At 40.6% G+C, this 24,859-nt stretch overlaps 1 protein-coding gene, 1 long non-coding RNA gene and 1 other non-coding gene across 7 annotated transcripts in view; 1 reads left to right on the plus strand and 2 right to left on the minus strand.

Moving 5' to 3' along the window:
* LOC106581666 (collagen alpha-3(VI) chain) overlaps positions 1-15,368 on the plus strand; it is a 117,499-nt gene extending 102,131 nt beyond the window's left edge. For 2 of the 5 annotated variants that reach the window (XM_014163871.2, XM_014163872.2), the window contains 8 exons: positions 2,069-2,124; positions 2,313-2,573; positions 2,997-3,080; positions 5,056-5,241; positions 5,696-5,749; positions 13,001-13,186; positions 14,027-14,143; positions 14,472-15,368. In XM_014163871.2, the coding sequence (XP_014019346.2) occupies positions 2,069-2,124; positions 2,313-2,573; positions 2,997-3,080; positions 5,056-5,241; positions 5,696-5,749; positions 13,001-13,186; positions 14,027-14,143; positions 14,472-14,512 (985 nt within the window). In that variant the 3' untranslated portion in view covers positions 14,513-15,368. The remainder of the gene's footprint in view (positions 1-2,068; positions 2,125-2,312; positions 2,574-2,996; positions 3,081-5,055; positions 5,242-5,695; positions 5,750-13,000; positions 13,187-14,026; positions 14,144-14,471) is intronic. The other 3 variants (XM_045704388.1, XM_045704389.1, XM_045704390.1) reach the window with 3 other exon arrangements.
* LOC106581672 (uncharacterized) lies at positions 41-1,585 on the minus strand. Its single transcript, XR_001323159.2, has 2 exons — positions 1,255-1,585; positions 41-752 (listed from the first exon to the last, which is right to left on the minus strand). It is a non-coding gene; the product is annotated as an uncharacterized lncRNA (long non-coding RNA).
* On the minus strand, positions 12,440-12,515 carry trnaa-agc (transfer RNA alanine (anticodon AGC)). The gene has a single exon. It is a non-coding gene; the product is annotated as a tRNA-Ala (tRNA).
* Positions 15,369-24,859: the final 9,491 nt, after the last annotated feature.

Below are 24,859 nucleotides of genomic sequence, written 5' to 3' on the forward strand. Positions count from 1 at the left end.
GACAACAAAGCGTGTTTCAAAAATCGTCAAAGACCAATTATTTTAACCTAAAACATTTAATAAAGACATTTGTAGTAAAATATAATGGGGAAAGGGAATTAGAAGGCTCCTTACAGTGTTGGGAAGGAATCACAGGGGTGATTGAATGAGGGTATGAGGCATGAGCTGAGGTGTTCAGAGCCATGACTTCAGTGTAGGACAGTGGTTGAGGTGTTCAGAGGCTTCAGTGCAGGACAGGTTCATCATGAATGGGTGGTGTTGGAGAAGAGCTCAACTCTTCCACTGAGGGCAGGACAGGATTTGACTGAGAAGACAAACAACAATAACACAACACAGTTAGACAAAAGAGCTAAGAATGAGTTCGTCCAAGCAAGGAGTAAAATCATTGATGTGTATGTCAGGAATCATGACGGTGTGGAAATGCTGGATACAAGGATTAGGTGAACAAATTCTACGTTTTAAAATGTTTAATAGACAAACATACAGACAGACAGACAGGTGCACCAGGAGACAAACACGATCCTCCGAAGTGTCTCGCATTGATGTGTAATAATGTGAATGTGTTTGTCTATGTGATTGACTCTACATACAGTAATGAGAGAAAAATGACAGGGCTACTCACAGGGCTTGGAAAGGAAACATTCAATGTGCCAGTGGATGAGAGGGCATATGAGACATGGCTTCTGTTCATATCAAAGAGTTGACACTGGTAGTGGAGTGGTCATGCCCTCTTAATCAGGGAACAGGAGGAACTTAGAAGTAAATACAAATAGAAGATTCATTCCATTACAGTAGTGCCATCATAGGTTTGGGCAACAAGTTTCTCCATGAAGTTAAACGCAGACATCTAAGAATAACAAAGTCAAACATTTCACCCACTTGACACTTGAAGGTAGCCCAACAAACGTTCCTGAATGAAGAACCGATCATCCACATACTTGATGATAACTAACTGTGAGCGACAGCTGATGTCTGTGGTCTCATCCATTTGCCACTTTCAATTGTTGATGCGATGGAAGCTTTCAAATCATTCTGAATTGATTTTGACAATCCAGAGAAGACAATAGAAACGTCCATATGTTCACCAAGTAAAGCATCGTACTGTGCAATTATCTTTGCAAGCTCCTTATCGTTGCCCTTATTAGCAGAACTTTCCCTCTCATTGTGCCCCCTTGCTTCATCCCGCAACGAGCCATTGTTTACAATGGCCAACTCTTACATGCCCCAAAATTCAGTATCCCTGTTTCTTCTTACCTTCTTGTTGTGTTGCGCAGTTTGAATATGCAGACCTTCATCCATTACATGATCGATGCAGGTTTTTTTCAGAAGCTTGAAACTAATCTGGGCACGAAAGGCGTTCTTCAATAAGAAATCCACTTCATTGTCATTAGCGTTAGCCATTCTGGCAGAGAAAACTGCACTCTGGTAGCTAGCTAGCTAACTACTTGCTACTAAAGTTACAAAAATAAAGTTCTAAAACCAAGAAAACAATGTATAATCTACCTCCTCAATCTCCTAATTTGAATTGAATAATATCCCCCCAAAAATCAACTCTCAATCTGTCCTACAATGTCACCAACTCACCAAGCTTCTAAACCACACATGCATAGTACTAAGTTCATTCTCTGATCCTTTGATTGGATGGCCAACATGTCAGTTCATACTACAAAGGCTTTGATTGGTTGGAGGACGTCATCTGGAAGTCGTCCTAATTACCATAGGTCTGTGGAAGGGGGTGAGCAGCATGCGCAATATATGTTTTGTATTGAAGTCAATGTAGCCAGAGAAGAATGGAAAATAGCTGTCCTCCTGGTACAACATGGTGCTACCCTACAGAGTTCTGTTGAGACTACTGTAGACATTCATTGCAAAACAGTGTGTTTTAATCAGGTATTTGGTGACATATATTTCGTATAGTTTTATCTAAAAAGGATAACTTTTTCAAGGTTTCATTATATTACATTTTTCTGAAATTCACTGAGTAGGACGGTCCTCCCCTTCCTCCTCTGAGGAGCCTCCACTGGTAGAATCTTATATATTCTGTGTCAATAATTCACTCTATGTGTAGGAAACATCAAAAACACCACGAAAATCACCAGGCAGTCCATCCAAGAAAGCACAAAGGTAAGACATGAAATATAAAATGAAATAGCAGGGTTTACATCCAGTTCAACAAATCAATCCCAGTCATTTCCCGTGGTGGTTCAAAGACTAATCAATTGTCAATGTGTTTTGTTTTTTGACTGTGATTTTATTGTCTGCTTGTTTGTTATTTTTGCGTGTGTGTTAATACCACCCGGTTTGACCACTAGACCAAGAGGAGTTGCACGTAGCCAATGCCACTTCCAGTGGCCTGACCCTGCGTTGGGCCAGCCCGGACCCCAAGCTCATAGCCTACTTCGAGGTGGTGGTGACGCGCCTGCGCGACCACACACTGGTGCTGAGGAGGAATGTGACAGGCACGGAGATCACTGTAGGCGGCCTGGAAAGCGCCCAGACCTACCACGCCGTGGTGACCACACACACCGCCCAGGGCCACGTTGCGGCCACACACAAAGGCATTATTACTACCAGTAAGTCCATGAACACACCACAGTGATTGTCTGGTGTGCTTAGGTTACCTGTTTTACTCTGCAATGGTGATGTCAACCTGAAATCCATAGTCAATGATCACAGTTTTGCCAGAGCGATTGATAGTTATGTGTATACTGTACAGTAGGCCTATATTATTCGGAAAAATACGATTGCAAATTGATTGTCATTATGCTAATTAAATGACTATTGGTTTATTGTTGTGGAACATCCAAGCAATGATTAAAGGGGCTTTTCCTGTTTCGTCAATATCTTTTTGGCGTTCATATATTTCATTGGAATTTGTTCCTTTTTGTAATGCAAGACAAAACAAAACAAGTCACCTGTTGTCAGCCACACAACATCCATAAATATTGTTTTAACTGAATCCACTGACCATTATTATGTAATGTCTGATTGGACAGAAGCAGCAGCAGAGCATAAGGTCGCTGCCCCCATGGAGGTGACTGGTATCATAGCCACTACACCACTGGACAAACCAGAGATTGGTGAGTAACATCTGTCGTGTGTGTGTGTGTGGAAATTGCAATTCAAACTCAAAAAGAGCCAGCCTCTACTTTTGAGAAGCTTTCCCCTTTGTTTCTATCTAATGGTCTCTAATGAGAATTCATTGGGTTTGGATTTTCATTGGCAGCATTGTTGTTACTACAATTAATCCAACAGTATGGAGCAGCATCACTCTTCAAAGCACATTAAGCTTTATCACACATGATGCTTCATCATTTTCAAGTTAAAAGCACACTCATATATAATTACTTTAAAATATGAAATACGTCTGTAAATATCACAGAGTGGACCTTAAAGAAAATAAGAAATGTGCTTTTAATATACACGGAACGTACAAAACATTAGGAACACCCAGCAGCGTTGTAGTTCTTGACAGGTGACATCGATAAGGGATCATAGATTTCACCTGGTCAGTCTATATCAGGGAAAGAGCAGGTTTTCCTAATATTTTGTAAACTCAGTGTGGAGCCAAGAAGTCCAGAGGAGAATATTACTTAATAAACAACAGAACTGTTCACTGACAGACAATATCTTCAGTATTATTTTAGTGCCTGTAGCTTTTACAGTGAGAGACCGAAAACTGTCTTAAAATAAGTAGGTTGCAGGGCCATCAGAGCTGCTAAACCTGCAATATCTGCAGGCTATTTTTCATTGCAAAACCTACAAAGTCTAAAATGTCTTGTGGAAAATAACTCCATTGATGAAGCTGTATTGCTCACATGTTGAGCCTTGGAGTGAGGCCACTGCAAGCTCTCCCTTATGGTAGAAACATAAGGTAGTAATAGCTAAGTGGTGAGGTCATCTACAATAGTTGTCATAGTGACTGCTGATGTTTTATTTATAGACATACTGTATATATTCATGATCTATGTACATGTCATATGATATATACTGTATATATTATATAAATACACTACCATTCAAAAGTTTGGGCTCACTGAGAAATGTCCTTGTTTTGTAAAGAAAAGCAAATTTTCTATCCATTAAAATAACATCAAACTGATCAGAAATACAGTGTAGACATTATAAATGGTGTAAATGACTATTGTAGCTGGAAACAGGTGATGTAATATCTACATTGGCGTACAGAGGCCCATTATCAGCAACCATCACTCCTGTGTTACAATGGCACATTGTGTTAGCTAATCCATGTTTATCATTTTAAAAGGCTAATTGATCATTAGAAAAACCCTTTTGCAATTATGTTAGCACAGCTGAAAACGGTTGTGCTGATTGTCAATAGGAACATGCTATACTAGCACTATGTAATGTGCAAAGCAGAAAGGACTTTATCGTAGGGTGGTTTTGACAGGTACGCTTGAGTCCAAGACTGTCGATCAATTCATGTACTTTGTCAGCATTACCCGAGAGGTACTTGTGGAGTTGGCTCAACAGGATTAGGTACAGAAGGTGGTTTCGCTGCATATCATGGAGATCACACAGCCACAGACCTAATAAATTCCTAAAATGTACTAACATTAACATATATTAACTCTGATAGCAACATCATTAATTGAAGAGCAGTTTATTGAATATGGCTATTATTCTTTCATCTCAACAATTCACCAATAGAAACCTATGCTACTGTACAACTCCTACCTTTTCCACTCGACTCACAATGAACAATTTACTGTTCAAAACTACTCACAATATTAATTGCAGATGTTCAACCACTGTAATGTGCAATAGTCCTACTAATTGATTGTCACGAGTTTAATTTACCAGCAATGAGATACATTTAATTTCCTAACAAATGTTCTGCTTTCACTTTTCAAACACTTCTAGCAATTAACAATTTCATTACATATTAATTACTTACTGTTTAGTGATGGCTGACAACTAGCTCACAGTAACTCACATATGCTTTTAGATGGGTGATGTTCATCTTAACCATACTAATACCTCTCTCCTCTCTCTTACCCCTCTTGTGACTGGTCTTGTTTTTGCATGTTCTAGCTAACGAGCTCACAGACCCATGCTCTCTTGACTTTGACCCTGGATTGGCGTGCAAAAACCATCAGGCTAAGTGGTTCTTTGACAGAAAGAATGGGATCTGTACCCAGTTCTGGTACGGTGGTTGTGAAGGCAATGGCAATAGGTTCGAGACTGAAGCCCAGTGCTTGAAACGCTGCATGAGGTCAGGTGAGTGGTCCTTGTTGCCAGGTTTTCTGAAAGCTTGTAGAGGCTCTTTGAACCTGACTTGTCTAATTTGACAAACTAACTAAGTAGCCAATTGTAGACTGTCTTTTGCTTGATAACAGCTGTTTTAAGCAGTCCTGATAGCTAATGTCATACTTTTGAAAGTAAATGTACATTATGTTACCTGGTTAGCTAGTTGATAAGCTATGCTACCTGGTTAGCTAGCTGATAAGCTAACCATGGTAAGTTTGTATATTGTTACTTGAGTGTTATTTCATGTGACATACACCAAAGTCACCGATCATGACTGTACACAACATCTATTATATCATGCTATCACAGTGTAAAAACAGCTCTATGACTGATCGTTCAATTAAAGTGTTATGGGTTGTTGTAGATCAGTTGGTAAAAGGTTGACTTCAGAAACTCTTGTTTTTTTCCTATTCTACATCACCAGAACCTCAGCAACAAGTGGAGCAGCAGCTCGAGACTGAGATCCTTCCCGCTCCCGGTAAGTAAAGCTATTAATATACACTGAAAAAATATATAAATGCAACAATTTCATAGATTTTACTGAGTTAGGGTTCATATATGGAAATCAGTCAATTTAAATAAATGAATTAGGCCCTAATCTATGGATTTCACATGACTGGGAATACAGATATGCTTCTGTTGGTCACAGATACCTTAAAAAAAACAGGTATGGGTGTGGATCAGAAAACCAATCTTCTTCGCATAGAGTTGATCAAGCTGTTGAGTGTGGTCTGTGGAATGTTGTCCCACTCCTATTAAGTGGCTGTGCAAACTTTCTGGACATTGGCGGGAACTGGAACACACTGTCATACACATTGATCCAGAGCATCCCACACATGCTCAATGGGTGACATGTCTGGTGAGTATGCAGGCTATGGAAGAACTGGGAGATTTACAGCTTCCAGGAATTGTGTACAGATCCTTGCGACATGGGGCTGTGCATTATCATGATGAAACATAAGATGATGGCGGTGGATCAATGGGTCTCAGGATCTCGTCACGGTATCTCTGTGCATTGAAATTGCAATCGAAAAAATGCAATTGTGTTCGTTGTCCGTAGCTTATGACTGTCCATACCATAACTCAACTGCCACCATGGGGCACAAATCACTCGCCCACATGACACCATACACGCTGTCTGCCATCTGCCCGGTACAGTTGAAACTGGAATTCATCTGTGAAGAGCACACTTCACCAGCATGCCAGTGGCCATCGAAGGTGAGCATATGCCCTCTGAAGATGGTTACAACGCCGAACTGCAGTCAGGTAAAGACCCTAGTGAGGACTACGAGCATGCAGATGATGGTTTCTGACAGTTCGTGCAGAAATTCTTTGGTTGTGCAAAGCCACAGATTCATCAGCTGTCCGGGTGGCTGGTCTCAAACATTCTGCAGGTTAAAAAGCTGGATGTGGAGGTCCTGGACTGGCGTAGTTACACATGGTCTGCGGTTGTGTGGTCTGTTGGATGTACTGCCAAATTCTCTAAAACGATGTTGGCTTATAGTAGAGAAATTAAAATCACATTATTTGGCAACAGCTCTGGTGGACATTCTTGAGTCGTCATGCCAATTGCATGCTCTGTCAAAAATTGAGACATCTGTGGCATTGTCTTGTGTGACAAAACTGCACATTTTAGAGTGGCCTTTTATTGTCCCCTGCTCCTGTGTAACGATCATGCTGTTTAACCTGTTGAGAACAGACGTTCCGCTAGCGGAACCCCGTTCCGCCTGCGGAACCCCTAGCCAACAGCCAATGGCATCGCACGGCGCGAAATACAAAACCAACTAAAATACCACAATTAAATTTTCTCAAACAATCAAGTATTTTACACCATTTTAAAGATAAGACTCTCGTTAATCTAACCACATTGTCCGATTTCAAAAAGGCTTTACCGCGAAAGCAAAACATTAGATTACGTTAGGAGAGTACATAGACACAAATAATCACAAAGCCATTTTCCAAGCAAACATATAGAGTGCCTTGCGAAAGTATTCGGCCCCCTTGAACTTTTCGATCTTTTGCCACATTTCAGGCTTCAAACATAAAGATATAAAACTGTAATTTTTTGTGAAGAATCAACAACAAGTGGGACACAATCATGAAGTGGAACGAAATTTATTGGATATTTCAAACTTTTTTAACAAATAAAAAACTGAAAAATTGGCCGTGCAAAATTATTCAGTCCCTTTACTTTCAGTGCAGCAAACTCTCTCCAGAAGTTCAGTGAGGATCTCTGAATGATCCAATGTTGACCTAAATGACTAATGATGATAAATAGAATCCACCTGTGTGTAATCATGTCTCCGTATAAATGCACCTGCATCATGAAGAACAAGGAACACACCAGGCAGGTCCGAGATACTGTTGTGGAGAAGTTTAAAAACGGATTTGGATACAAAAAGATTTCCCAAGCTTTAAACATCCCAAGGAGCACTGTGCAAGCGATAATATTGAAATGGAAGGAGTATCAGACCACTGCAAATCTACGAAGACCCAGCCGTCCCTCTAAACTTTCAGCTCATACAAGGAGAAGACTGATCAGAGATGCAGCCAAGAGGCCCATGATCACTCTGGATGAACTGCAGAGATCTACAGCTGAGGTGGGAGACTCTGTCCATAGGACAACAATTAGTCGTATACTGCACAAATCTGGCCTTTATGGAAGAGTGGCAAGAAGAAAGCCATTTCTTAAAGATGTCCATAAAAAGTGTCGTTTAAAGTTTGCCACTAGCCACCTGGGAGACACACCAAACATGTGGAAGAAGGTGCTCTGGTCAGATGAAACCAAAATCGAACTTTTTGGCAACAATGCAAAACGTTATGTTTGGCGTAAAAGCAACACAGCTCATCACCCTGAACACACCATCCCCACTGTCAAACATGGTGGTGGCAGCATCATGGTTTGGGCCTGCTTTTCTTCAGCAGGGGCAGGGAAGATGGTTAAAATTGAAGGGAAGATGGATGGAGCCAAATACAGGACCATTCTGGAAGAAACCCTGATGGAGTCTGCAAAAGACCTGAGACTGGGACGGAGATTTGTCTTCCAACAAGACAATGATCCAAAACATAAAGCAAAATCTACAATGGAATGGTTCACAAATAAACATATCCAGGTGTTAGAATGGCCAAGTCAAAGTCCAGACCTGAATCCAATCGAGAATCTGTGGAAAGAACTGAAAACTGCTGTTCACAAACGCTCTCCATCCAACCTCACTGAGCTCGAGCTGTTTTTCAAGGAGGAATGGGCCAAAATTTCAGTCTCTCGATGTGCAAAACTGATAGAGACATACCCCAAGCGACTTACAGCTGTAATCGCAGCAAAAGGTGGCGCTACAAAGTATTAACTTAAGGGGGCTGAATAATTTTGCACGGCCAATTTTTCAGTTTTTTATTTGTTAAAAAAGTTTGAAATATCCAATAAATTTCGTTCCACTTCATGATTGTGTCCCACTTGTTGATTCTTCACAAAAAAGTACAGTTTTATATCTTTATGTTTGAAGACTGAAATGTGGCAAAAGGTCGAAAAGTTCAAGGGGGCCGAATACTTTCGCAAGGCACTGTATGTCACATAAACCCAAAGCACAGCTAAATGCAGCACTAACCTTTGATGATCTTCATCAGATGACAATCCTAGGACATGATGTTATACAATACATGCATGTTTTGTTCAATCAAGTTCATATTTATGTCAAAAACCAGCTTTTTACATTAGCATGTGATGTTCAGAACTAGCATACCCACCGAAAACTTCCGGTGAATTTACTAAATTACTCATGATAAACGTTCACAAAATACATAACAATTATTTTAAGAATTATAGATACAGAACTCTTTTATGCAATCGCGGTGTCAGATTTTAAAATAGCTTTTAGGAGAAAGCACATTTTGCAATATTCTGAGTACATAGCTCGGCCATCACGGCTAGCTATTTTGACACCCACCAAGTTTGGGACAACCTAAACTCAGAATTAGTATTAGAAAAATTGGATTACCTTTCCTGTTCTTCGTCAGAATCCATTCCCAGGACTTCTACTTCAACAACAAATGTTGTTTTGGTTCCAAATAATCCATAGTTAGATTCAAATAGCTCCGTTTTGTTCGTGCGTTCAGGTCACTATCCGAAGGGTGATGCGTGAGCACATTTCGTGACCCAATTTTTTTTGAAATATTCCATTACCGTACTTAGAAGCATGTCAAACGCTGTTTAAAATCAATTTTTATGCTATTTTTCTCGTCAAATAGCGATAATATTCCAACCGTGCAACGTTGTATTCATTCAAAGGCTGAAAGAAAAAATTGAGTAGTCTCGTGAATGCGCATCTCCAGTGTCACTGTCCCCAGGCTGACCACTTTCAAATTCTCCTGCTGTTCTTTGGCCAGAGACAGCAGACACCCCATTCCACTTTCTGGCGGCTTTAGAGAGCCAATGGAAGCCTTAGAAAATGTCACGTTACAGCACAGATGCTGTATTTTCGATAGAGATGCAACAGAAGGACAACAAATTGTCAGACAGGGCACTTCCTGTATGGAATCTTCTCAGGTTTTGGCCTGCCATATGAGTTCTGTTATACTCACAGACACCATTCAAACAGTTTTAGAAACTTTAGAGTCTTTTCTATCCAAATCTACTAATTATATGCATATTCTCATTTCTGGGCAAGAGTAGTAACCAGATTAAATCGGGTATGTTTTTTATCCGGCCATGAAAATACTGCCACCTATCCCAAAGAAATTAATCAACTTTAAGATATGCCACACCTGTCAGGTGGATACATTATCTTGGCAAAGATAACACTAACAGGGATGTAAACAAAACACATTTGTGCACAAGATTGGTGAGAAATAAGCTTTTTGTGTGAACAGTAGGGAACATTTCTGGGATCTTTTGTTTCAGCTCATGGGACCAACACTTTACATGTTGCATTTATATTTTCGTTCAGTATATAATATTCACTGAGTGTACAAAACATTAGTAACATCAGCTCTTTCCATGACATAGACTGACCAGGTAAATCCAGGGGAAAGCTATGATCCCTTGATGGTGATGTCATCTATTAAATCCACTTCAATCAGTGTAGATGAAGGGGAGGAGACAGGTTAAAGAAGGATTTGTAAGCCTTCAGACAATTCAGACATGGAATTGTGTGTGTGCTATTCAGAGGGTGAATGGGCAAGACAAAATATTTAAGTGCCTTTGAACAGGGTATGGTAGTAGGTGCCAGGCGCACTGGTTTGATTGTGTCAAGAACTGCAACTCTGCTGGGTTTTTCATGCTCAACAGTTCCCCATCTGCTATCAAGAATGGTCCTCCACCCAAAGGACACAGCTAACGGCAGGCCGGTAGTCGAAGAGGGTCATTGATGAAAGAGGACAAAAGAGGCTGACAAAGCAACAGACCGGCTACACTTAGTCAACTGACAGTCCAGTACAACATTGGTGCCCAAAGACCCATAAAAAAATGCACAACTCATCGTACCTTGACAAAAAAGCGGTATGGCAGCCCACGACCTTACATAGTTCCACTTTTTTCAGCAAAAAACAAGGAATTGCAGTTGCAGTGGGCTAAGGAACGAAAACACTGGACACTGGAGTTTTGTAAAACCATTGCCTGGTCTGATGAATCCCGGTTCCTGCTGTTTCATGCTGATGGGAGGACTAGGGTATGGCGAAAACCACATGAGTACATGCATCCATCATGCCGCATGTCAACATTGCAGGCTGGTGGTGTGATGGTGTGGGGTATGTTTCCATGGCACACATTGGGCCCCTTGATAAAAGTGGAGCAACGTTTGAATGCCACAGGATATCTGAACATCATTGCCAGGGGCATCCCTTCATGGCAGCAGTGTATCCATTTACAAATAGATTTTTTCAGCAGGATAATGCCCCATGCCACAACGCTAGGATTGTCCAGGAATGGTTCCACGAAAATGACAGTGACTTCAGGTTACTGCAGTGGCCTTCCCAGTCACCAGATCTCAATCTAATTGAGCATCTGTGGAATGAGATGGAACAAGCTATTCGGAGTAGAGATCCATAACCAGCCAACTTGACACAACTGTGGGAAGCATTGGAGTCAACATGGGCCAGCATCCCTTTGGAATGCTTTTGACACCTTGTAGAGTCCATGCCACAACAAATTGAGGCTGTTCTGAGGGCAAAAGGGGGTGAAACTCAATATTCAGAAGGGGTTCCTAATGTGTTGTACATTCAGTGTATATGCCATATAGTAGATGCTTTTATCAAATGCAACTTAGTTATAAGTGCATACAATTTACACATGGGTGGTCCCAGGAATCAAACCCACTACCCTGGCATTACAAGTGCCAAGCTCTACCAACTGAGCTACAAAGGACCACTATTCTCAGACTATGGTGGAAAAAATCTGCCTCATATTTAGTTGTGGTCTCTCATCTTAATAGATTACAGCCTGATCCATTCCAACTACCTCTGTAGAACATATGACCGTCTTTGATCGCTGTTTAGTGCGTCATCCGATGCTTTGCGGTTCAGCTGACGTAAACATGAAAGCATTTCCTCCTAAACCAACATGTCTAGGTTTCAGGCAGGCAACCCTGACTCTCAACTGAAACATGATTTAAATTCGGTCCTTTTGCCCAGATCCGTGGAAAACACTGATATATAATCTCTACTGTAGCAGGTTATATACATTGCGTAACACAATTTCCTCGGTCTGTGTTCACTTTGCAAATAAAGATCCCCTTTGTGTCTGGCTATAAACCCTCCATTGCCTCTGAATGAAGTATGGAATGAGTGAAAAGCCAAGCATGGAAAAAGGGAAAGTTATACTTTAGTCTTCCCTGAGACCGGACCACGTCATAAGTGTGGAGCAAATTAATGAAGAGGGATATTCTTTGCATGGTTCATTGTGTTTTGGACTAGTGAACTTTGCAAAAATGAGCCTGATTAAGTGGTTCACTGTCAGACTTAGTTTTCCTAGGTCTTGGCCTAAATGGGCAGCAGAGAGTTCTTATTATGATCTGTAGTACTGTAAACTATATTCGAGATCTTGAGTTTGAAGAAGGAATGGCTTTTACATTTACATTTTAAGTCATTTAGCAGACGCTCGTACCCAGAGCGACTTACAGTAGTGAGGGCATACATTTCATACATTTTTATTTATTTATTTTTTATTTTTTCTCCGTACTGGTCCCCCGTGGGAATCGAACCCACAACCCTGGCGTTGCTAACACCATGCTCTACCAACTGAGCCACACGGGACCGGGCTTGTGGTGGGGAATGCTTTCTCTCAAGTTGTATATCATATTCACCTCTATTATGTTACAATTAATTTCCTATTGGATCATACAGTTACAGGCATCCCCAAAAACACGTGGACAAATATTCAACATAAACAGATGTCATGTCAATGGATAACAGATGTCACTGTTTTGTGTTATCCTGAAAGGAATTCCAACATGGCTCCACAAACAAAAACTGACAACATGTTTATTGACGTTGGATGTCATTCGATTTTCATTCTCACTGCATGAAGCATGTTCTGTACACACTACACCTGCAAAAACATGTCCTTAGCTACACCATTGTATTATATCCTAACAGTGTACCTTTTCAGAGCACGTGTTCTGCGGTGTCCTTGCTTTGCTATGTGCACAATGCATAGGCTTTGGCTAAAGGGCTTAACCCTGGTTTTCGAACCCTGTCGGACACATATTCATTGGCCTGTCTATTCTTGCCTCCCTCACAGCGGTCTTGACAAGAGTGGAAATCTGTCAGCTCCCCAAAGAGGAAGGCGCCTGCGCAAAGTTTGTTCTCAAGTGGCACTACGATGCACTCAGCAAGAGCTGCACACGCTTCTGGTACGGAGGCTGTGGCGGCAACCAGAATCGCTTCGAAACTCAAGAGGAGTGTGAGAAGGCCTGTGGAAAAGCAGGTGGGTCTAGCTAGTCATCATATCTGTGTGTGTCTTTGTCTGTCTCTGCTAGTGCCTGTCCATCTATTTTTCCATTCATTCATCTAGTCTGTCTATTTGTACAATAATTATATTTAGTTGCTGGTGTCTGTCGAACTGTCAATATTTCCATTTATTTAGTCATCGGTCTGTATACACTGAGTATACAAAACATTAAGAACTTGTTAAATCCACTTCAATCAGTATAGATGAAGGGGAGGAGACAGGTTAAAGAAGGATTTTTAAGCCTTGAAACAAGTGAGATATGGATTGCGTATGTGTGCCATTCAGAGGGTGAATGGGCAAGACAAAATATGTAAGTGCCTTTGAACGGGGTATGGCAGTAGGTGCCAGGTGCAACGGTTTGTGTCAAGAACTGCAACGCTGCTGGGTTTTTCACACAACAGTTTCACGTGTGTATCAAGACTGGTCCACCACCCAAAATGCAACTCCATTTTAGGAAAGTGTTCCTAATGTTTCGTATACTCTGTGTATTTATCTAGTAAACTAAGCGTCGGCTGTCTACTCACCTCCTTGTAGTTAGATATACACTATATATAAAAAAGTATGTGGACACCACTTAAAATTTGTGGATTCGGCTATTTCAGCCATACCCGTTGCTGACAGGTGTATAAAATTGAGCACATAGCCATGCAATCTCCATAGACAAACATTGGCAGTAGAATAGCCTTACTGAAAACCTGTTCCATCTGTCAATCCACCTAAAACCAATTTCTCAGGGACAGACATGCTATTGCAAATATTCTGTATGTGTAAATAAATGCTCAGTGGAGTTTTCCTTCAATCTTGTCCTGAGGGCAGCTCTGCCTCGAGGGCAAAAGGCATGGGATTGGTTGGATGAAAGCCGTGCAAACCCCGAGCGGCACTCACAGCGACGAGTGAGAATGAAAGGAAAGAGAAGAAAAGGCTCGCTAGGTGGTAGGTTGGTGGTAGAATGGGGGCGTAACAACATTTTACATATGCAAAGTTGCTCTTTCGAATCTTACCACAACCCATAACCTTTACCAATAACATTTATTTTATAAACTTAACCCAACACCTAACCCTAACCTTAGCCAATTGGGATTGCGTGTCTAAACTTAACCAGTCACATTTCATGACTAACGTTAACCAATCAATATTTGTTTCTGCCCTCGAGGTAGACCTGCCCTCAGAACAAGATCAAATAAGGGAAACTCCAAAATGCAGGGAGAATTGGTTTTGTTTTAAAATCATGTTTGTCTTCTTTCCTGCTTTTCACCGACAGCACCTGTCAACCAAGGAGTCATTGCCGCAATAAGAACATAGGAGGACATTGATTCATTGTCAACGTATTCCTCTTCTGAGATTTGGAAGAAAACCAACTAAAATGGCCAAAGAAAAGCTATACCAAAGGAAAGGTGGCTGCACTGGATTCCATGAACAGGATTTGATCAAAAACAATCTTGAAGTAGTCTTTTTCACAAAATGAAAGCAACACAATTTGCTGCATGATTTTTCCTACTGGTGCTACATAGTGTTTTTTAGTTTTCTCTGATGGAGTTGCAGAGTACATCCAGTGTTTGTAATATAAAATTCTGTAACAGTTACACCATATGTTTTTCATAAAATAATCAACTCTTGAGAATAAGGTTTTATAATTAAAATGTATGTGTATGAACATCTTGGGACAGAGATTATCAATAAAGCGTTATTTACACATGCACACACACACACAGGTCCACATACACACACAGGTCCACAATGACTTTGAAAGGGTCATCATAGGTTATTTTACTTCACTATATAAGTAAGTAAGCATTTCACTGTTAATCTACACATGTTGTTTACGAAGCATGTGATGAATAACATTTGATTTGATTTGATATATCCCCCAATTTACTTTCCCTCACCATGCCAAATACTCTCCTAGTTGCAGAGTTCACGCTGATGTTAACACAAGTCCTACCTGGCAGTGTGTATATAATGAGTTAAACCAATTTCTCAGCGTCAACAGGAATTCATCATGTAACGTAAATGCACTTCTGGAACCACTGCCTCAAACACATGTTCCACTTTTTGAATATGGAATGTACTTGTCAAGCTGTTTTTTGTTTTGTTTTACTGAACGTTGTGTTTCATCTGGGAACGGGGGAAATAAAAATGAATTAGACTTTCTAATAAACTCGAGCATTGAATTTCTTCTTTTTGATCTCTTGAATCACCAACTATGCAACACGCTGTGTATCTAACATCAAAACAGAGAATCAAAGAGCAAAAGACTGGAGAAAATGCAGAGGGAAGGAATTAAACCAATGAAACTATTTTTGAACATGGGAATTAAATGGACAGTACTGTGTAAAAGAGGAAATTCAGGGTCTGGGCTGTAAGGCTGAAGGAAATCTGGTACATGACTCAGTTTGAGAGCAAAGCCCTTGTAAAGTACTGACTGTTCCTTAGGGCCTGTGAAATGTCAGAGTGACCAAGAAAGAGACAAAGGCCAAAGCGAAAAAGGAAGAACTTAAGCACAACAAATTCGTAACATATTGCATGAATTGGATTCGTAACATATCACACAAATTGCAAAATGTGTATGACATCTTTCAAATTGTTACATTCGTAACATATCACACCAAATGAAAGGTGTAGTACACAATTGGATGACTTCGTAAACAAATAAAGGGGGCCAGTTTTGGCTCGTGAGCACCACTTTCAAAACGACTGTCTGAAATTATACAAAAGTTTGAGAGTGCATCTTTAACAGTGAGAGATCCTGTACTGACAGTATGTGTGTGTGTGCATCTGATACTGACACAATATAGGGTAATTTTTGATAATTTGTGAGAGGAGTAGGAAAAGATCCAGCAAGCACTTACCGGCGAACAGAAGTCCCTTGAGTTTAGGGATTGATCATCTAACCACTAAAGAAGTTGAGATGGGCCTACTAGCACCGTTTAAGTATTATATTCCACTGTTGAAAATAGAATTTTCATGGTATGATTGGCTTACTACTGTACTCATTAAGTTGATGCGTTCATCTTCTAAGAGATCAAATTCATGTTCATTGTGTTGAGAAAGTATTTATCTGTGGTCTATTATCAATCTTCATCACAACATCAACTTGTCTTGACTTGTCTCGCTAAGTAGGACTGGTACACCATACTTTTTATGTCTCTGTGTCCAGTATGAAGGAAGTCAGAGGTAGTTTCGCAAGCTAATGCTAACTAGCATTAGCGCAATGAGCAGATACCCATAGACTTCCAGTCACTGCGCAAATGCTAGTTAGTAAACCGCACGCAGAGACACAAAAGTGGTATCCATGACTTCATCTGACTCCTGGAAAATAGATAAAAACTGCCAAAATCCCGAAGTATCCCTTTATGTGGATGAAAGTGACACTGACCCTTTCATGTCATCGGCAGGGATAATGGTGGCCTTGTCCAAATAGTTTACAGTGAGCCTCTCACCTTTGAAACACTAAGTCTGCACATTTGGTCTTGCACTTTCATGCTGGCTACAAAGATTACCCTGAACATTCACAGGTCACGTCCAAGGAGCTCAAACTGTTCTGGGGACTGTGGAGGAAGAGGTGAATTATGAATTTGGGCTTAGTACTGTTAGGGGGTCACTGGCCCCCTTCTCCAACTCAGCACAGTAACTCCAGATGTCCTGCCTCTGCAGTAGTTTTGATGGCCAAGACAGGACTGTACCCTTCACAAAAACGTTCCTAAAGTCATATGCAAATTAGACATTTGGATCAGGGAGGGAGGGAAAAGCATTTAACTACCCCAATCTATTTAATGTTGATCGCCATGCTAATTCGAATCAACAAGCAACAGTGTCCCAACTTTTTGACTGAACTTTCCTTGAACCCCTTTGGGAGTATTTGCTGTATAAAAAGATAACCGCTTTTTTGATTGGGCCATGCAAGACTGTCAAGACAAGCCCATGTTTGATTATGATTTTTGCCTAGGATGACCACATTTAAACTACCCGAATGTGGGACAACAGGATGATTTTGTGGGACAGTGAGTGAATACATTTTTTGGGGAAGCGTCCCATAACTTTAGAGAACATAGCCTTAAGAGTTTCATTACAGTAGGTCATTTAATAACGCTATCTTAGGAATGTTTCCATTATGTGCAAGGAATGTTTCCAAGAGACCATCCCCTTAATGTCAAATAAATCTTATCCAGAACACAGATACCATGTTCTCAGAATTTAAGATATTAATGTTCTAGACACGTTTCATGGGAACGTTGCAAGAACATTCATGTGTCCAGTTTTCTGTGGGTTGGGAGAATATTCCATGGACGCCCCACCAAACATACACAGAACATAGTTGCCATGTTCTCAGAACATATAGTCAATATTAATATTCTAGACACATTTCATTGGAATGTTGCAAGAACATTCACGTGTCCAGTTTTCTGAGGGTTAGGAGATTATTCCACCAAAAATAAGCAGAAGATAAAATACGAATGTTCACACGTTTTCTGTGTATCAGTTGTCAGGACATCGCCTAATGGTCCCAAAGACACTTTCTCCCCCCAAGAAGTGTTTCATTACACCTTGTAACTGTTGTTAAGCCAATCAAGGCCCCAATTGGTGAACCAGTGACATCTCTTTGTCTGTTGGCAAGGTTAGGGATACTCTCACACACATTGATGTACATGTTTACATGGTGCATGTATACAGTAATTATTATTCAACATCCTCACCTGGGATTTGAACATCAAAACCACTTGGTTCAAGGTACTCCGATCTTCCCGCTACACCACAATGTCTGTCAGGTATTGGTTAATCTGATTATTCTCACAATTGATTTGATTGACTTATTTCAGCAATTTAAGGGCTTTCTGTATAGTTGTCTAATGTTGGTGGGAAATGGTAACCTGTTTTAATTATACTCCTAATTCACTATGATCAATAACAGAGCTTTTCTTCAGTGTACGTTTATCAGAGCAGAGATTTACCTCAAAGTGCACTCACCCTATTGCCTACACCCATCAAGTAGTTTTTGTACATAAGTGACTAGCGCGTGGCGCGAAATACAAATACCTAAAAAATGCTACAACTTCAATTTCTCAAACATATGACTATTTTACACCATTTTAAAGACAAGACTCTCGTTAATCTAACCACATTGTCCGATTTCAAAAAGGCTTTACAGCGAAAGCAAAACATTAGATTATGTCAGGAGAGTACCCTGCCAAAAATAATCACTCAGCCATTTTCAAAGCAAGCATATATGTCACAAAAACCAAAACCACAGCTAAATGCAGCACTAACCTTTGATGATCTTCATCAGATGACACTCCTAGGACATTATGTTATACAATACATGCATGTTTTGTTCAATCAAGATCATATTTATATAAAAAAACAGCTTTTTTACATTAGCATGTGATGTTCAGAACTAGCATACCCACCGCAAACTTCCGGTGAATTTACTAAATTACTCACGATTAACGTTCACAAAATACATAACAATTATTTTAAGAATTATAGATACAGAACTCCTTTATTGTCACGTCCTGGCCAGTATATAAAGTTAATTGTTTTGTAGTTTGGTCAGGGCGTGGCAGAGGGTATTTGTTTTATGTGGTTCGGGGTGGTGTGTTTGTTAAAAGGGTGTTTGGTTTAGTATTTCCGGGTTTTGGTTTATGTCTAGGTAGTTCTATGTGGAGTCTAGTGAGTGTATGTCTATGTTTGGTTAATTGGGGTTGGGACTCTCAGTTGAAGGCAGGTGTTGTCTATCTGCCTTTGATTGAGAGTCCCATATATTAGGGTGTGTTTGTGTTTGTGATTGGTGGGTGATTGTTCTGTGTTGAGCCTATGCTAGCCAGACTGTTTGCAGTTGTTCGTTCGTTCTTTTGTTTTGTGATTTTGTACGTTCATTTTTTGAAGTAAATAAATTCTCAAGATGAGCATACACGTACCTGCTGCGTATTGGTCCACATTTTCCAACGATGATTTCGTTATATCATCAGAGGACGAAGACAACCGTGACATTTATGCAATCGCGGTGTCAGATTTTAAAATAGCTTTTCGGCGAAAGCACATTTTGCAATATTCTGAGTACATAGCCTGGCCATCACGGCTAGCTAATTTGACACCCACCAAGTTTGGCCCTCACCAAACTCAGATTTACTATAAGAAAAATTGGATTACCTTTGCTGTTCTTTGTCAGAATGCACTCCCAGGACTTCTACTTCAACAACAAATGTTGTTTTGGTTCCAAATAATCCATAGTTATATTCAAATACCTTCGTTTTGTTCGTGCGTTCAGGTCAGTATCCGAAGGGTGATGCACGAGCGCATTTCGTGACAAAAAATGTCAAAATATTCCATTACCATACTTCGAAGCATGTCAAACGCTGTTTAAAATACATTTTTATGCTATTTTTCTTGTAAAATAGCGATAATATTCCAACCGGGCAACGTTGTATTCATTCAAAGGCTGAAAGAAAAAAATTGAGAATTCACATGAATGCGCATCTCCAGTGTCACTGTTCTCAGCCTGACCACTCACAAAATCTCCTGCTGTTTTTCGCCCAGAGACTGGAGAGACGTCATTCCACTTTCTGGCGCCTTCTGAGAGCCAATGGAAGCCTTAGAAAATGTCACGTTACAGCAGAGATGCTGTATTTTTGATAGAGATGCCACAGAAGGAGAACACATTGTCAGACAGGGCACTTCCTGTATGGAATCTTCTCAGGTTTTGGCCTGCCATATGAGTTCTGTTATACTCACAGACACCATTCAAACAGTTTTAGAAACTTTAGAGTTTTTCTATCCAAATCTACTAATTATATGCATATTCTCGTTTCTGGGCAAGAGTAGTAACCAGTTTAAATCGGGTACGTTTTTTATCCGGCTGTGCAAATACTGCCACCTAGCCCCAACAGGTTAAACAGCTTGGAAAATTCCAGAAATGTATGTCTTGGCTTTAGAAGCTTGTGACAGGCTAATTGACATCATTTGAGTCAATTGGAGGTGTACATGTGGATGTATTTCAATGCCTACCTTCAAACTCAGTGCAGCTTTGCTTGACATCATGGGAAAATCAAAAGAAAATCCTCAGAAAAATAATTGTAGACCTCCACAAGTCTGGTTCATCCTTGGGAGCAATTTCCAAATGCCAGAAGGTACCACATTCATCTGTACGAACAATAGTACGCACGTATAAACACCATGGGACCACGCAGCCGTCACACGGCTCAGGAAGGAGACGCGTTCTGTCTCCTAGAGATGAACGTACTTTGGTGCGAAAAGTGCAAATCAATCCCAGAACACCAGCAAAGGACCTTGTGAAGATGCTGTAGGAAACAGGTACAAAAGTATCTATATCCACAGTAAAACGAGTCCTATATCAACATAACCTGAAAGACCACTCAGCAAGGAAGAAGCCACTGCTCCAAAACCGCCATAAAAAAGCCAGACTACGGTTTGCAACTGCATATGGGGAGAAAGATCGTACTTTTTGGAGAAATGTCCTCTGGTCTGATGAAACAAATATAGAACTGTTTGGCCATAATGACCATCGTTATGTTTGGAGGAAAAAGGGGGAGGCTTGCAAGCCGAAGAACACCATCCCAACGGTGAATCACGGGGGTGTCAGCATCATGTTGTGGGGGTTCTTTGCTGCAGGAGGGACTGGTGCACTTCACAAAATAGATGGCATCATGAGGAGGAAAAGTATGTGGATATATTGAAGCAACATCTCAAGACATCAGTCAGGAAGTTAAAGCTTGGTCGCAAATGGGTCTTCCAAATGGACAATGACCCCTAGCATACTTCCAAAGTTGTGGCAAAATGGCTTAAGGACAACAAAATCAAGGTATTGGAGTGGCCATCACAAAGCCCTGACCTCAATTCCATAGAAAGGTTGTGGGCAGAACTGAAAAACGTTGTGCTAGCGAGGAGGCCTACAAACCTGAGTCAGTTACACCAGGTCTGTCAGGAGGAATGGGCTAAAATTCACTTATTGTGGGAAGCTTGTGGAAGGCTACCCAAAACGTTTGACCCAAGTTAAACAATTTAAAGGTAATGCTACCAAATACTAATTGAGTGTATGTAAACTTCTGACTCAATGGGAATGTGATGAAAGAAATTAAAGCTGAAATAAATCATTCTCTCTACTATTATTCTGACATTTCACATTATTAAAATAAAGTGGTGATCCAAACTGACCTAAGACAGGGAATTTTTACTAGGATTAAATGTCAGGAATTGTGAAAAACTGAGTTTAAATGTATTTGGCTGAGGTGTATGTAAACTTCCGAGTTCAACTGTATTTTAACGTCATTATTTGGCAACAGTTACAACACATCTATCTTATCTAATTGAGTTTCTCACTGACTACATTTACATGCACACCAATATCCCGTTATTATTACTCAAGTATTCTGTTTTTGAGTTGACGCATGTAAACATCCTATAACACATTACACGCACTTTTGCATTTCCTCAAGAGACGCTGAAAGAAAGTAATCATATTTCTCCACAAGACGAACATATTTGAATAATTTTACTGCAAGAAATGCATAATTCTGCAGGAGTTAATATTACATTAGGCTACATGTGAGAGGTTTATAGCCCTTCAGTCAGTGTCCATATTTCAGTTACTCTTCCACTTCACCCATATGAACTTAAATTAGGAATATAATTTGGTATATCACTAGGACATATGTTTATTTAGCCAGTATAGTTAGGCCCCGTTCTGTCCAGAATAAACTCTACCCCCTCCTCCCTAGGCAATTGTGTAGATGTGAAACAACTTGATAGGTGTAAGGCTGTAAGCAATAAGGTGAATGCACTTTGAAGTAAGCCTCAGCAAAAAAAAACATTTATTGATCATAATGATTCAGGAGTATCATTAAAACAGGTTAACGTGCCCCACCAACATCAGACATCTACTGAAAGCCCTTAAATGCTGAAATAGACATGGTGGCGTAGCAGGAAGATCAGAGTACTGTGAACAAAGAGGTTATGAATTCCAATCCCAGGTGAGGACATGTTTAATAATTCCTGTTTAAATGAACATGCACAATGTATGTCAAATATGTAAGTTAAAAGCACTGTGTTTATGTGTGAGTATCCCTAACCGTGCCAATAGACAAAGAATTTCTCTGATCTCTGGAACTGTTTCAATGAGTGGTGTATTCTTCAGAATGTTTAGGTTTGATTTGTAAAATTAACTGTTAAACTGTTCTAAACAGCTGTGTTATGTGTGCATTTAGTGTCTGTAAGTGTGTAAGTCTAATGGCATGGAATCAGACTTGCACAAATACACGAACACACACAAAAACCGTTATGCACTCTGACACATACACACATACTGGATATAAGCCCCATTCTGTTTTACAGTTGGATATATCATGCAAGCTTTTCGTGCTTGCTCGGCATGCTCTTTGTTTGTAAAACGATCACAACATCTCCATCCCCGTCACAATTACAACCCATTAACCTGCAATCCACTGTTTGCATTGATTAACACTTTAAGCTGTGATAAATAACCAGCACACATTCCAAGTGTCACCTCTTATCACTCATCTAAGAGGGGCTCACACAGCTTAACAAGCACATGGCTCCCAGTGCGGCTATGTGAACTTGATAAGCGGCGTGTGGATTTTAACATCTTCTCCTGTGCTGCCACAGCCGAGTTAGGTAGCTTCTCCATGATTCTCCAAGAGGTGTGGTTCATCCTGGGAGAGAAGAACTCTGGCAGTGCAAACTTCTAAGTTGTCAGCCATCCATGTACAACAGAAACGAGGGCCAAGCCAGACTGCCACCAACTGTGTCAGAGTTTCCTCTGGGCATGAAGAGTGACTTAGTGGCGTACTGCAGGGCATTCAGCATGGGCCAAAGAAAACGTCCCTTTCCTTGCCACTATGACACCACCGTCTGCCGAATTAATTAACTCCATTTACCGCACAAATCATGGTATTGGTTTCCATTTAACAATAAAAGTGACAGGCATCACAAGAACCCTGTCTAAAACCAGACATTTAGTTTAAAAAATTATGTCTAAAAACATGTTATACTACTGTTAACCTTATTTTGAAAGGTAGGTGTGGTGAGTTTGTGTCATCATGCTGTCACAGAGCTCCACATTTTGGTAATTTGGTAAATGCTGTGATTAACGTTGGTAGGGGACAAATGACACTAGGCTACTCAGTAGTTACCAACCTATTGGTTAATCAACAGAGGCAGTAGCTAGGCAAGTCTTGTAATGATACAAACCTGGCATGAACAGACTCAAGTCACGTGAAGAGAGCACTGATCAGTGGAACAACATTTCTGGGCTTGTGAACCACTTGTATTTGCCTCATTACTATGTTGTGTTTGAAGGCTTGTGGCTCAGCTGTGATGTAACATGACTGAGACTAGGAAAGGACAGGGCTTTCTCACAAATTGAACCAAAGAAATTACATTGGTCATTCAGTTGAAGCAAGGGAATTATTTTATGTATAATTATGGTTCCAAGTTTTTCCTGACCATGTGACCTGACCAGGAAAAACTATGGCACCTAAATATAAGTATGCTCAATGCTCAAGTTTTCTGTCGACACGTGTCGTTTTCCCTTTGTTCACCGTGACAGATTAATGTGTTCTTTATTGAAACCATTTAGACTGAGTATAAGAGAGATCTCATCGAGTCTGCTTTAACAAACTGACTCTGTTGGCTCTGCAGTATGCTGGCTATGCCAACACAGTGGTCTGTTCCCCTCTGTTCAGCCTGATGAGTCATAGAGTGTCATGAGACTGCGTAGACGTAGACATTGTTAGAGGGAGGGTCAATGATATTTCAGTTATAGGCCAAGAACTAACAGTACTGAAGCAGATCTCTAAGGTTGCGTGACTTTTGAAAACCTAAGGTTCGATCAAACAGTGTCTTTCCTCAACTTTTTGATTAAGGTTGGATCATCCACATAACACTCCTCTAGGGCGCAGATGTGGAATGAAGCAATGTCTGCACTGAAGGAACTTGCGTCAAAGGCCATTAAGCAGTACTGTGCAGCATCAAGGTAAAAGTCCTTGTGCACTTGTGTCAGTCCGTGCTCCAGTTGATGAATTTGTCAAGGTTAAACTGAGAGTGTGGGAAGAGATATTCTGCCTGGGTAGTAATGTCTGTGGTTGAGTGGGAGTGGGAAAGAGAGAAATAAAGAAAGGAGGAGATAGCTCTCCACGACTGTGCTCAGCAGCACCACACATGCCAAAGCTACAACGGTCGGTGGTGATTCATTCCTCTGGCTCGCCGTCTTTCCAAAGGAGCCATAAAAGCCTGGACCCTTAATGGGTTTCACATTGAGCAGCCTAGCTGTAAATACACTTAATTTATCTGCAGGGCTGAGTCACAGTGGAAACTCTTTCTAGACCCCAAACTGTTTCTTTCTCTCATCGATCCCCTTGAGACCAGGCATCCTGTGGCACAACCGAAAACAGTCGGTCAGCCTCCATTCTCCTCCTGGACTTCCCCAATGCTGAGTGTGCAAGTCGGCAAATCTCCCAGGACTGGCCACTGCCATAACTCTGCCAAGTAAAACAGTAAGATGTGGGGAAGGCTTGGAGATCTGAGGCAAAAGAGGCAGCGAGGGCCACTGTACTGTTAAAAGTCAAGTGATTGAAAATTCTGACTAGAAACTTCATACAGAGAAAAGGAATGCTATAT

This window comes from Salmo salar, chromosome ssa21 (assembly GCF_905237065.1).
Source record: "Salmo salar chromosome ssa21, Ssal_v3.1, whole genome shotgun sequence".
Taxonomy (NCBI): Eukaryota; Metazoa; Chordata; class Actinopteri; order Salmoniformes; family Salmonidae; genus Salmo; species Salmo salar.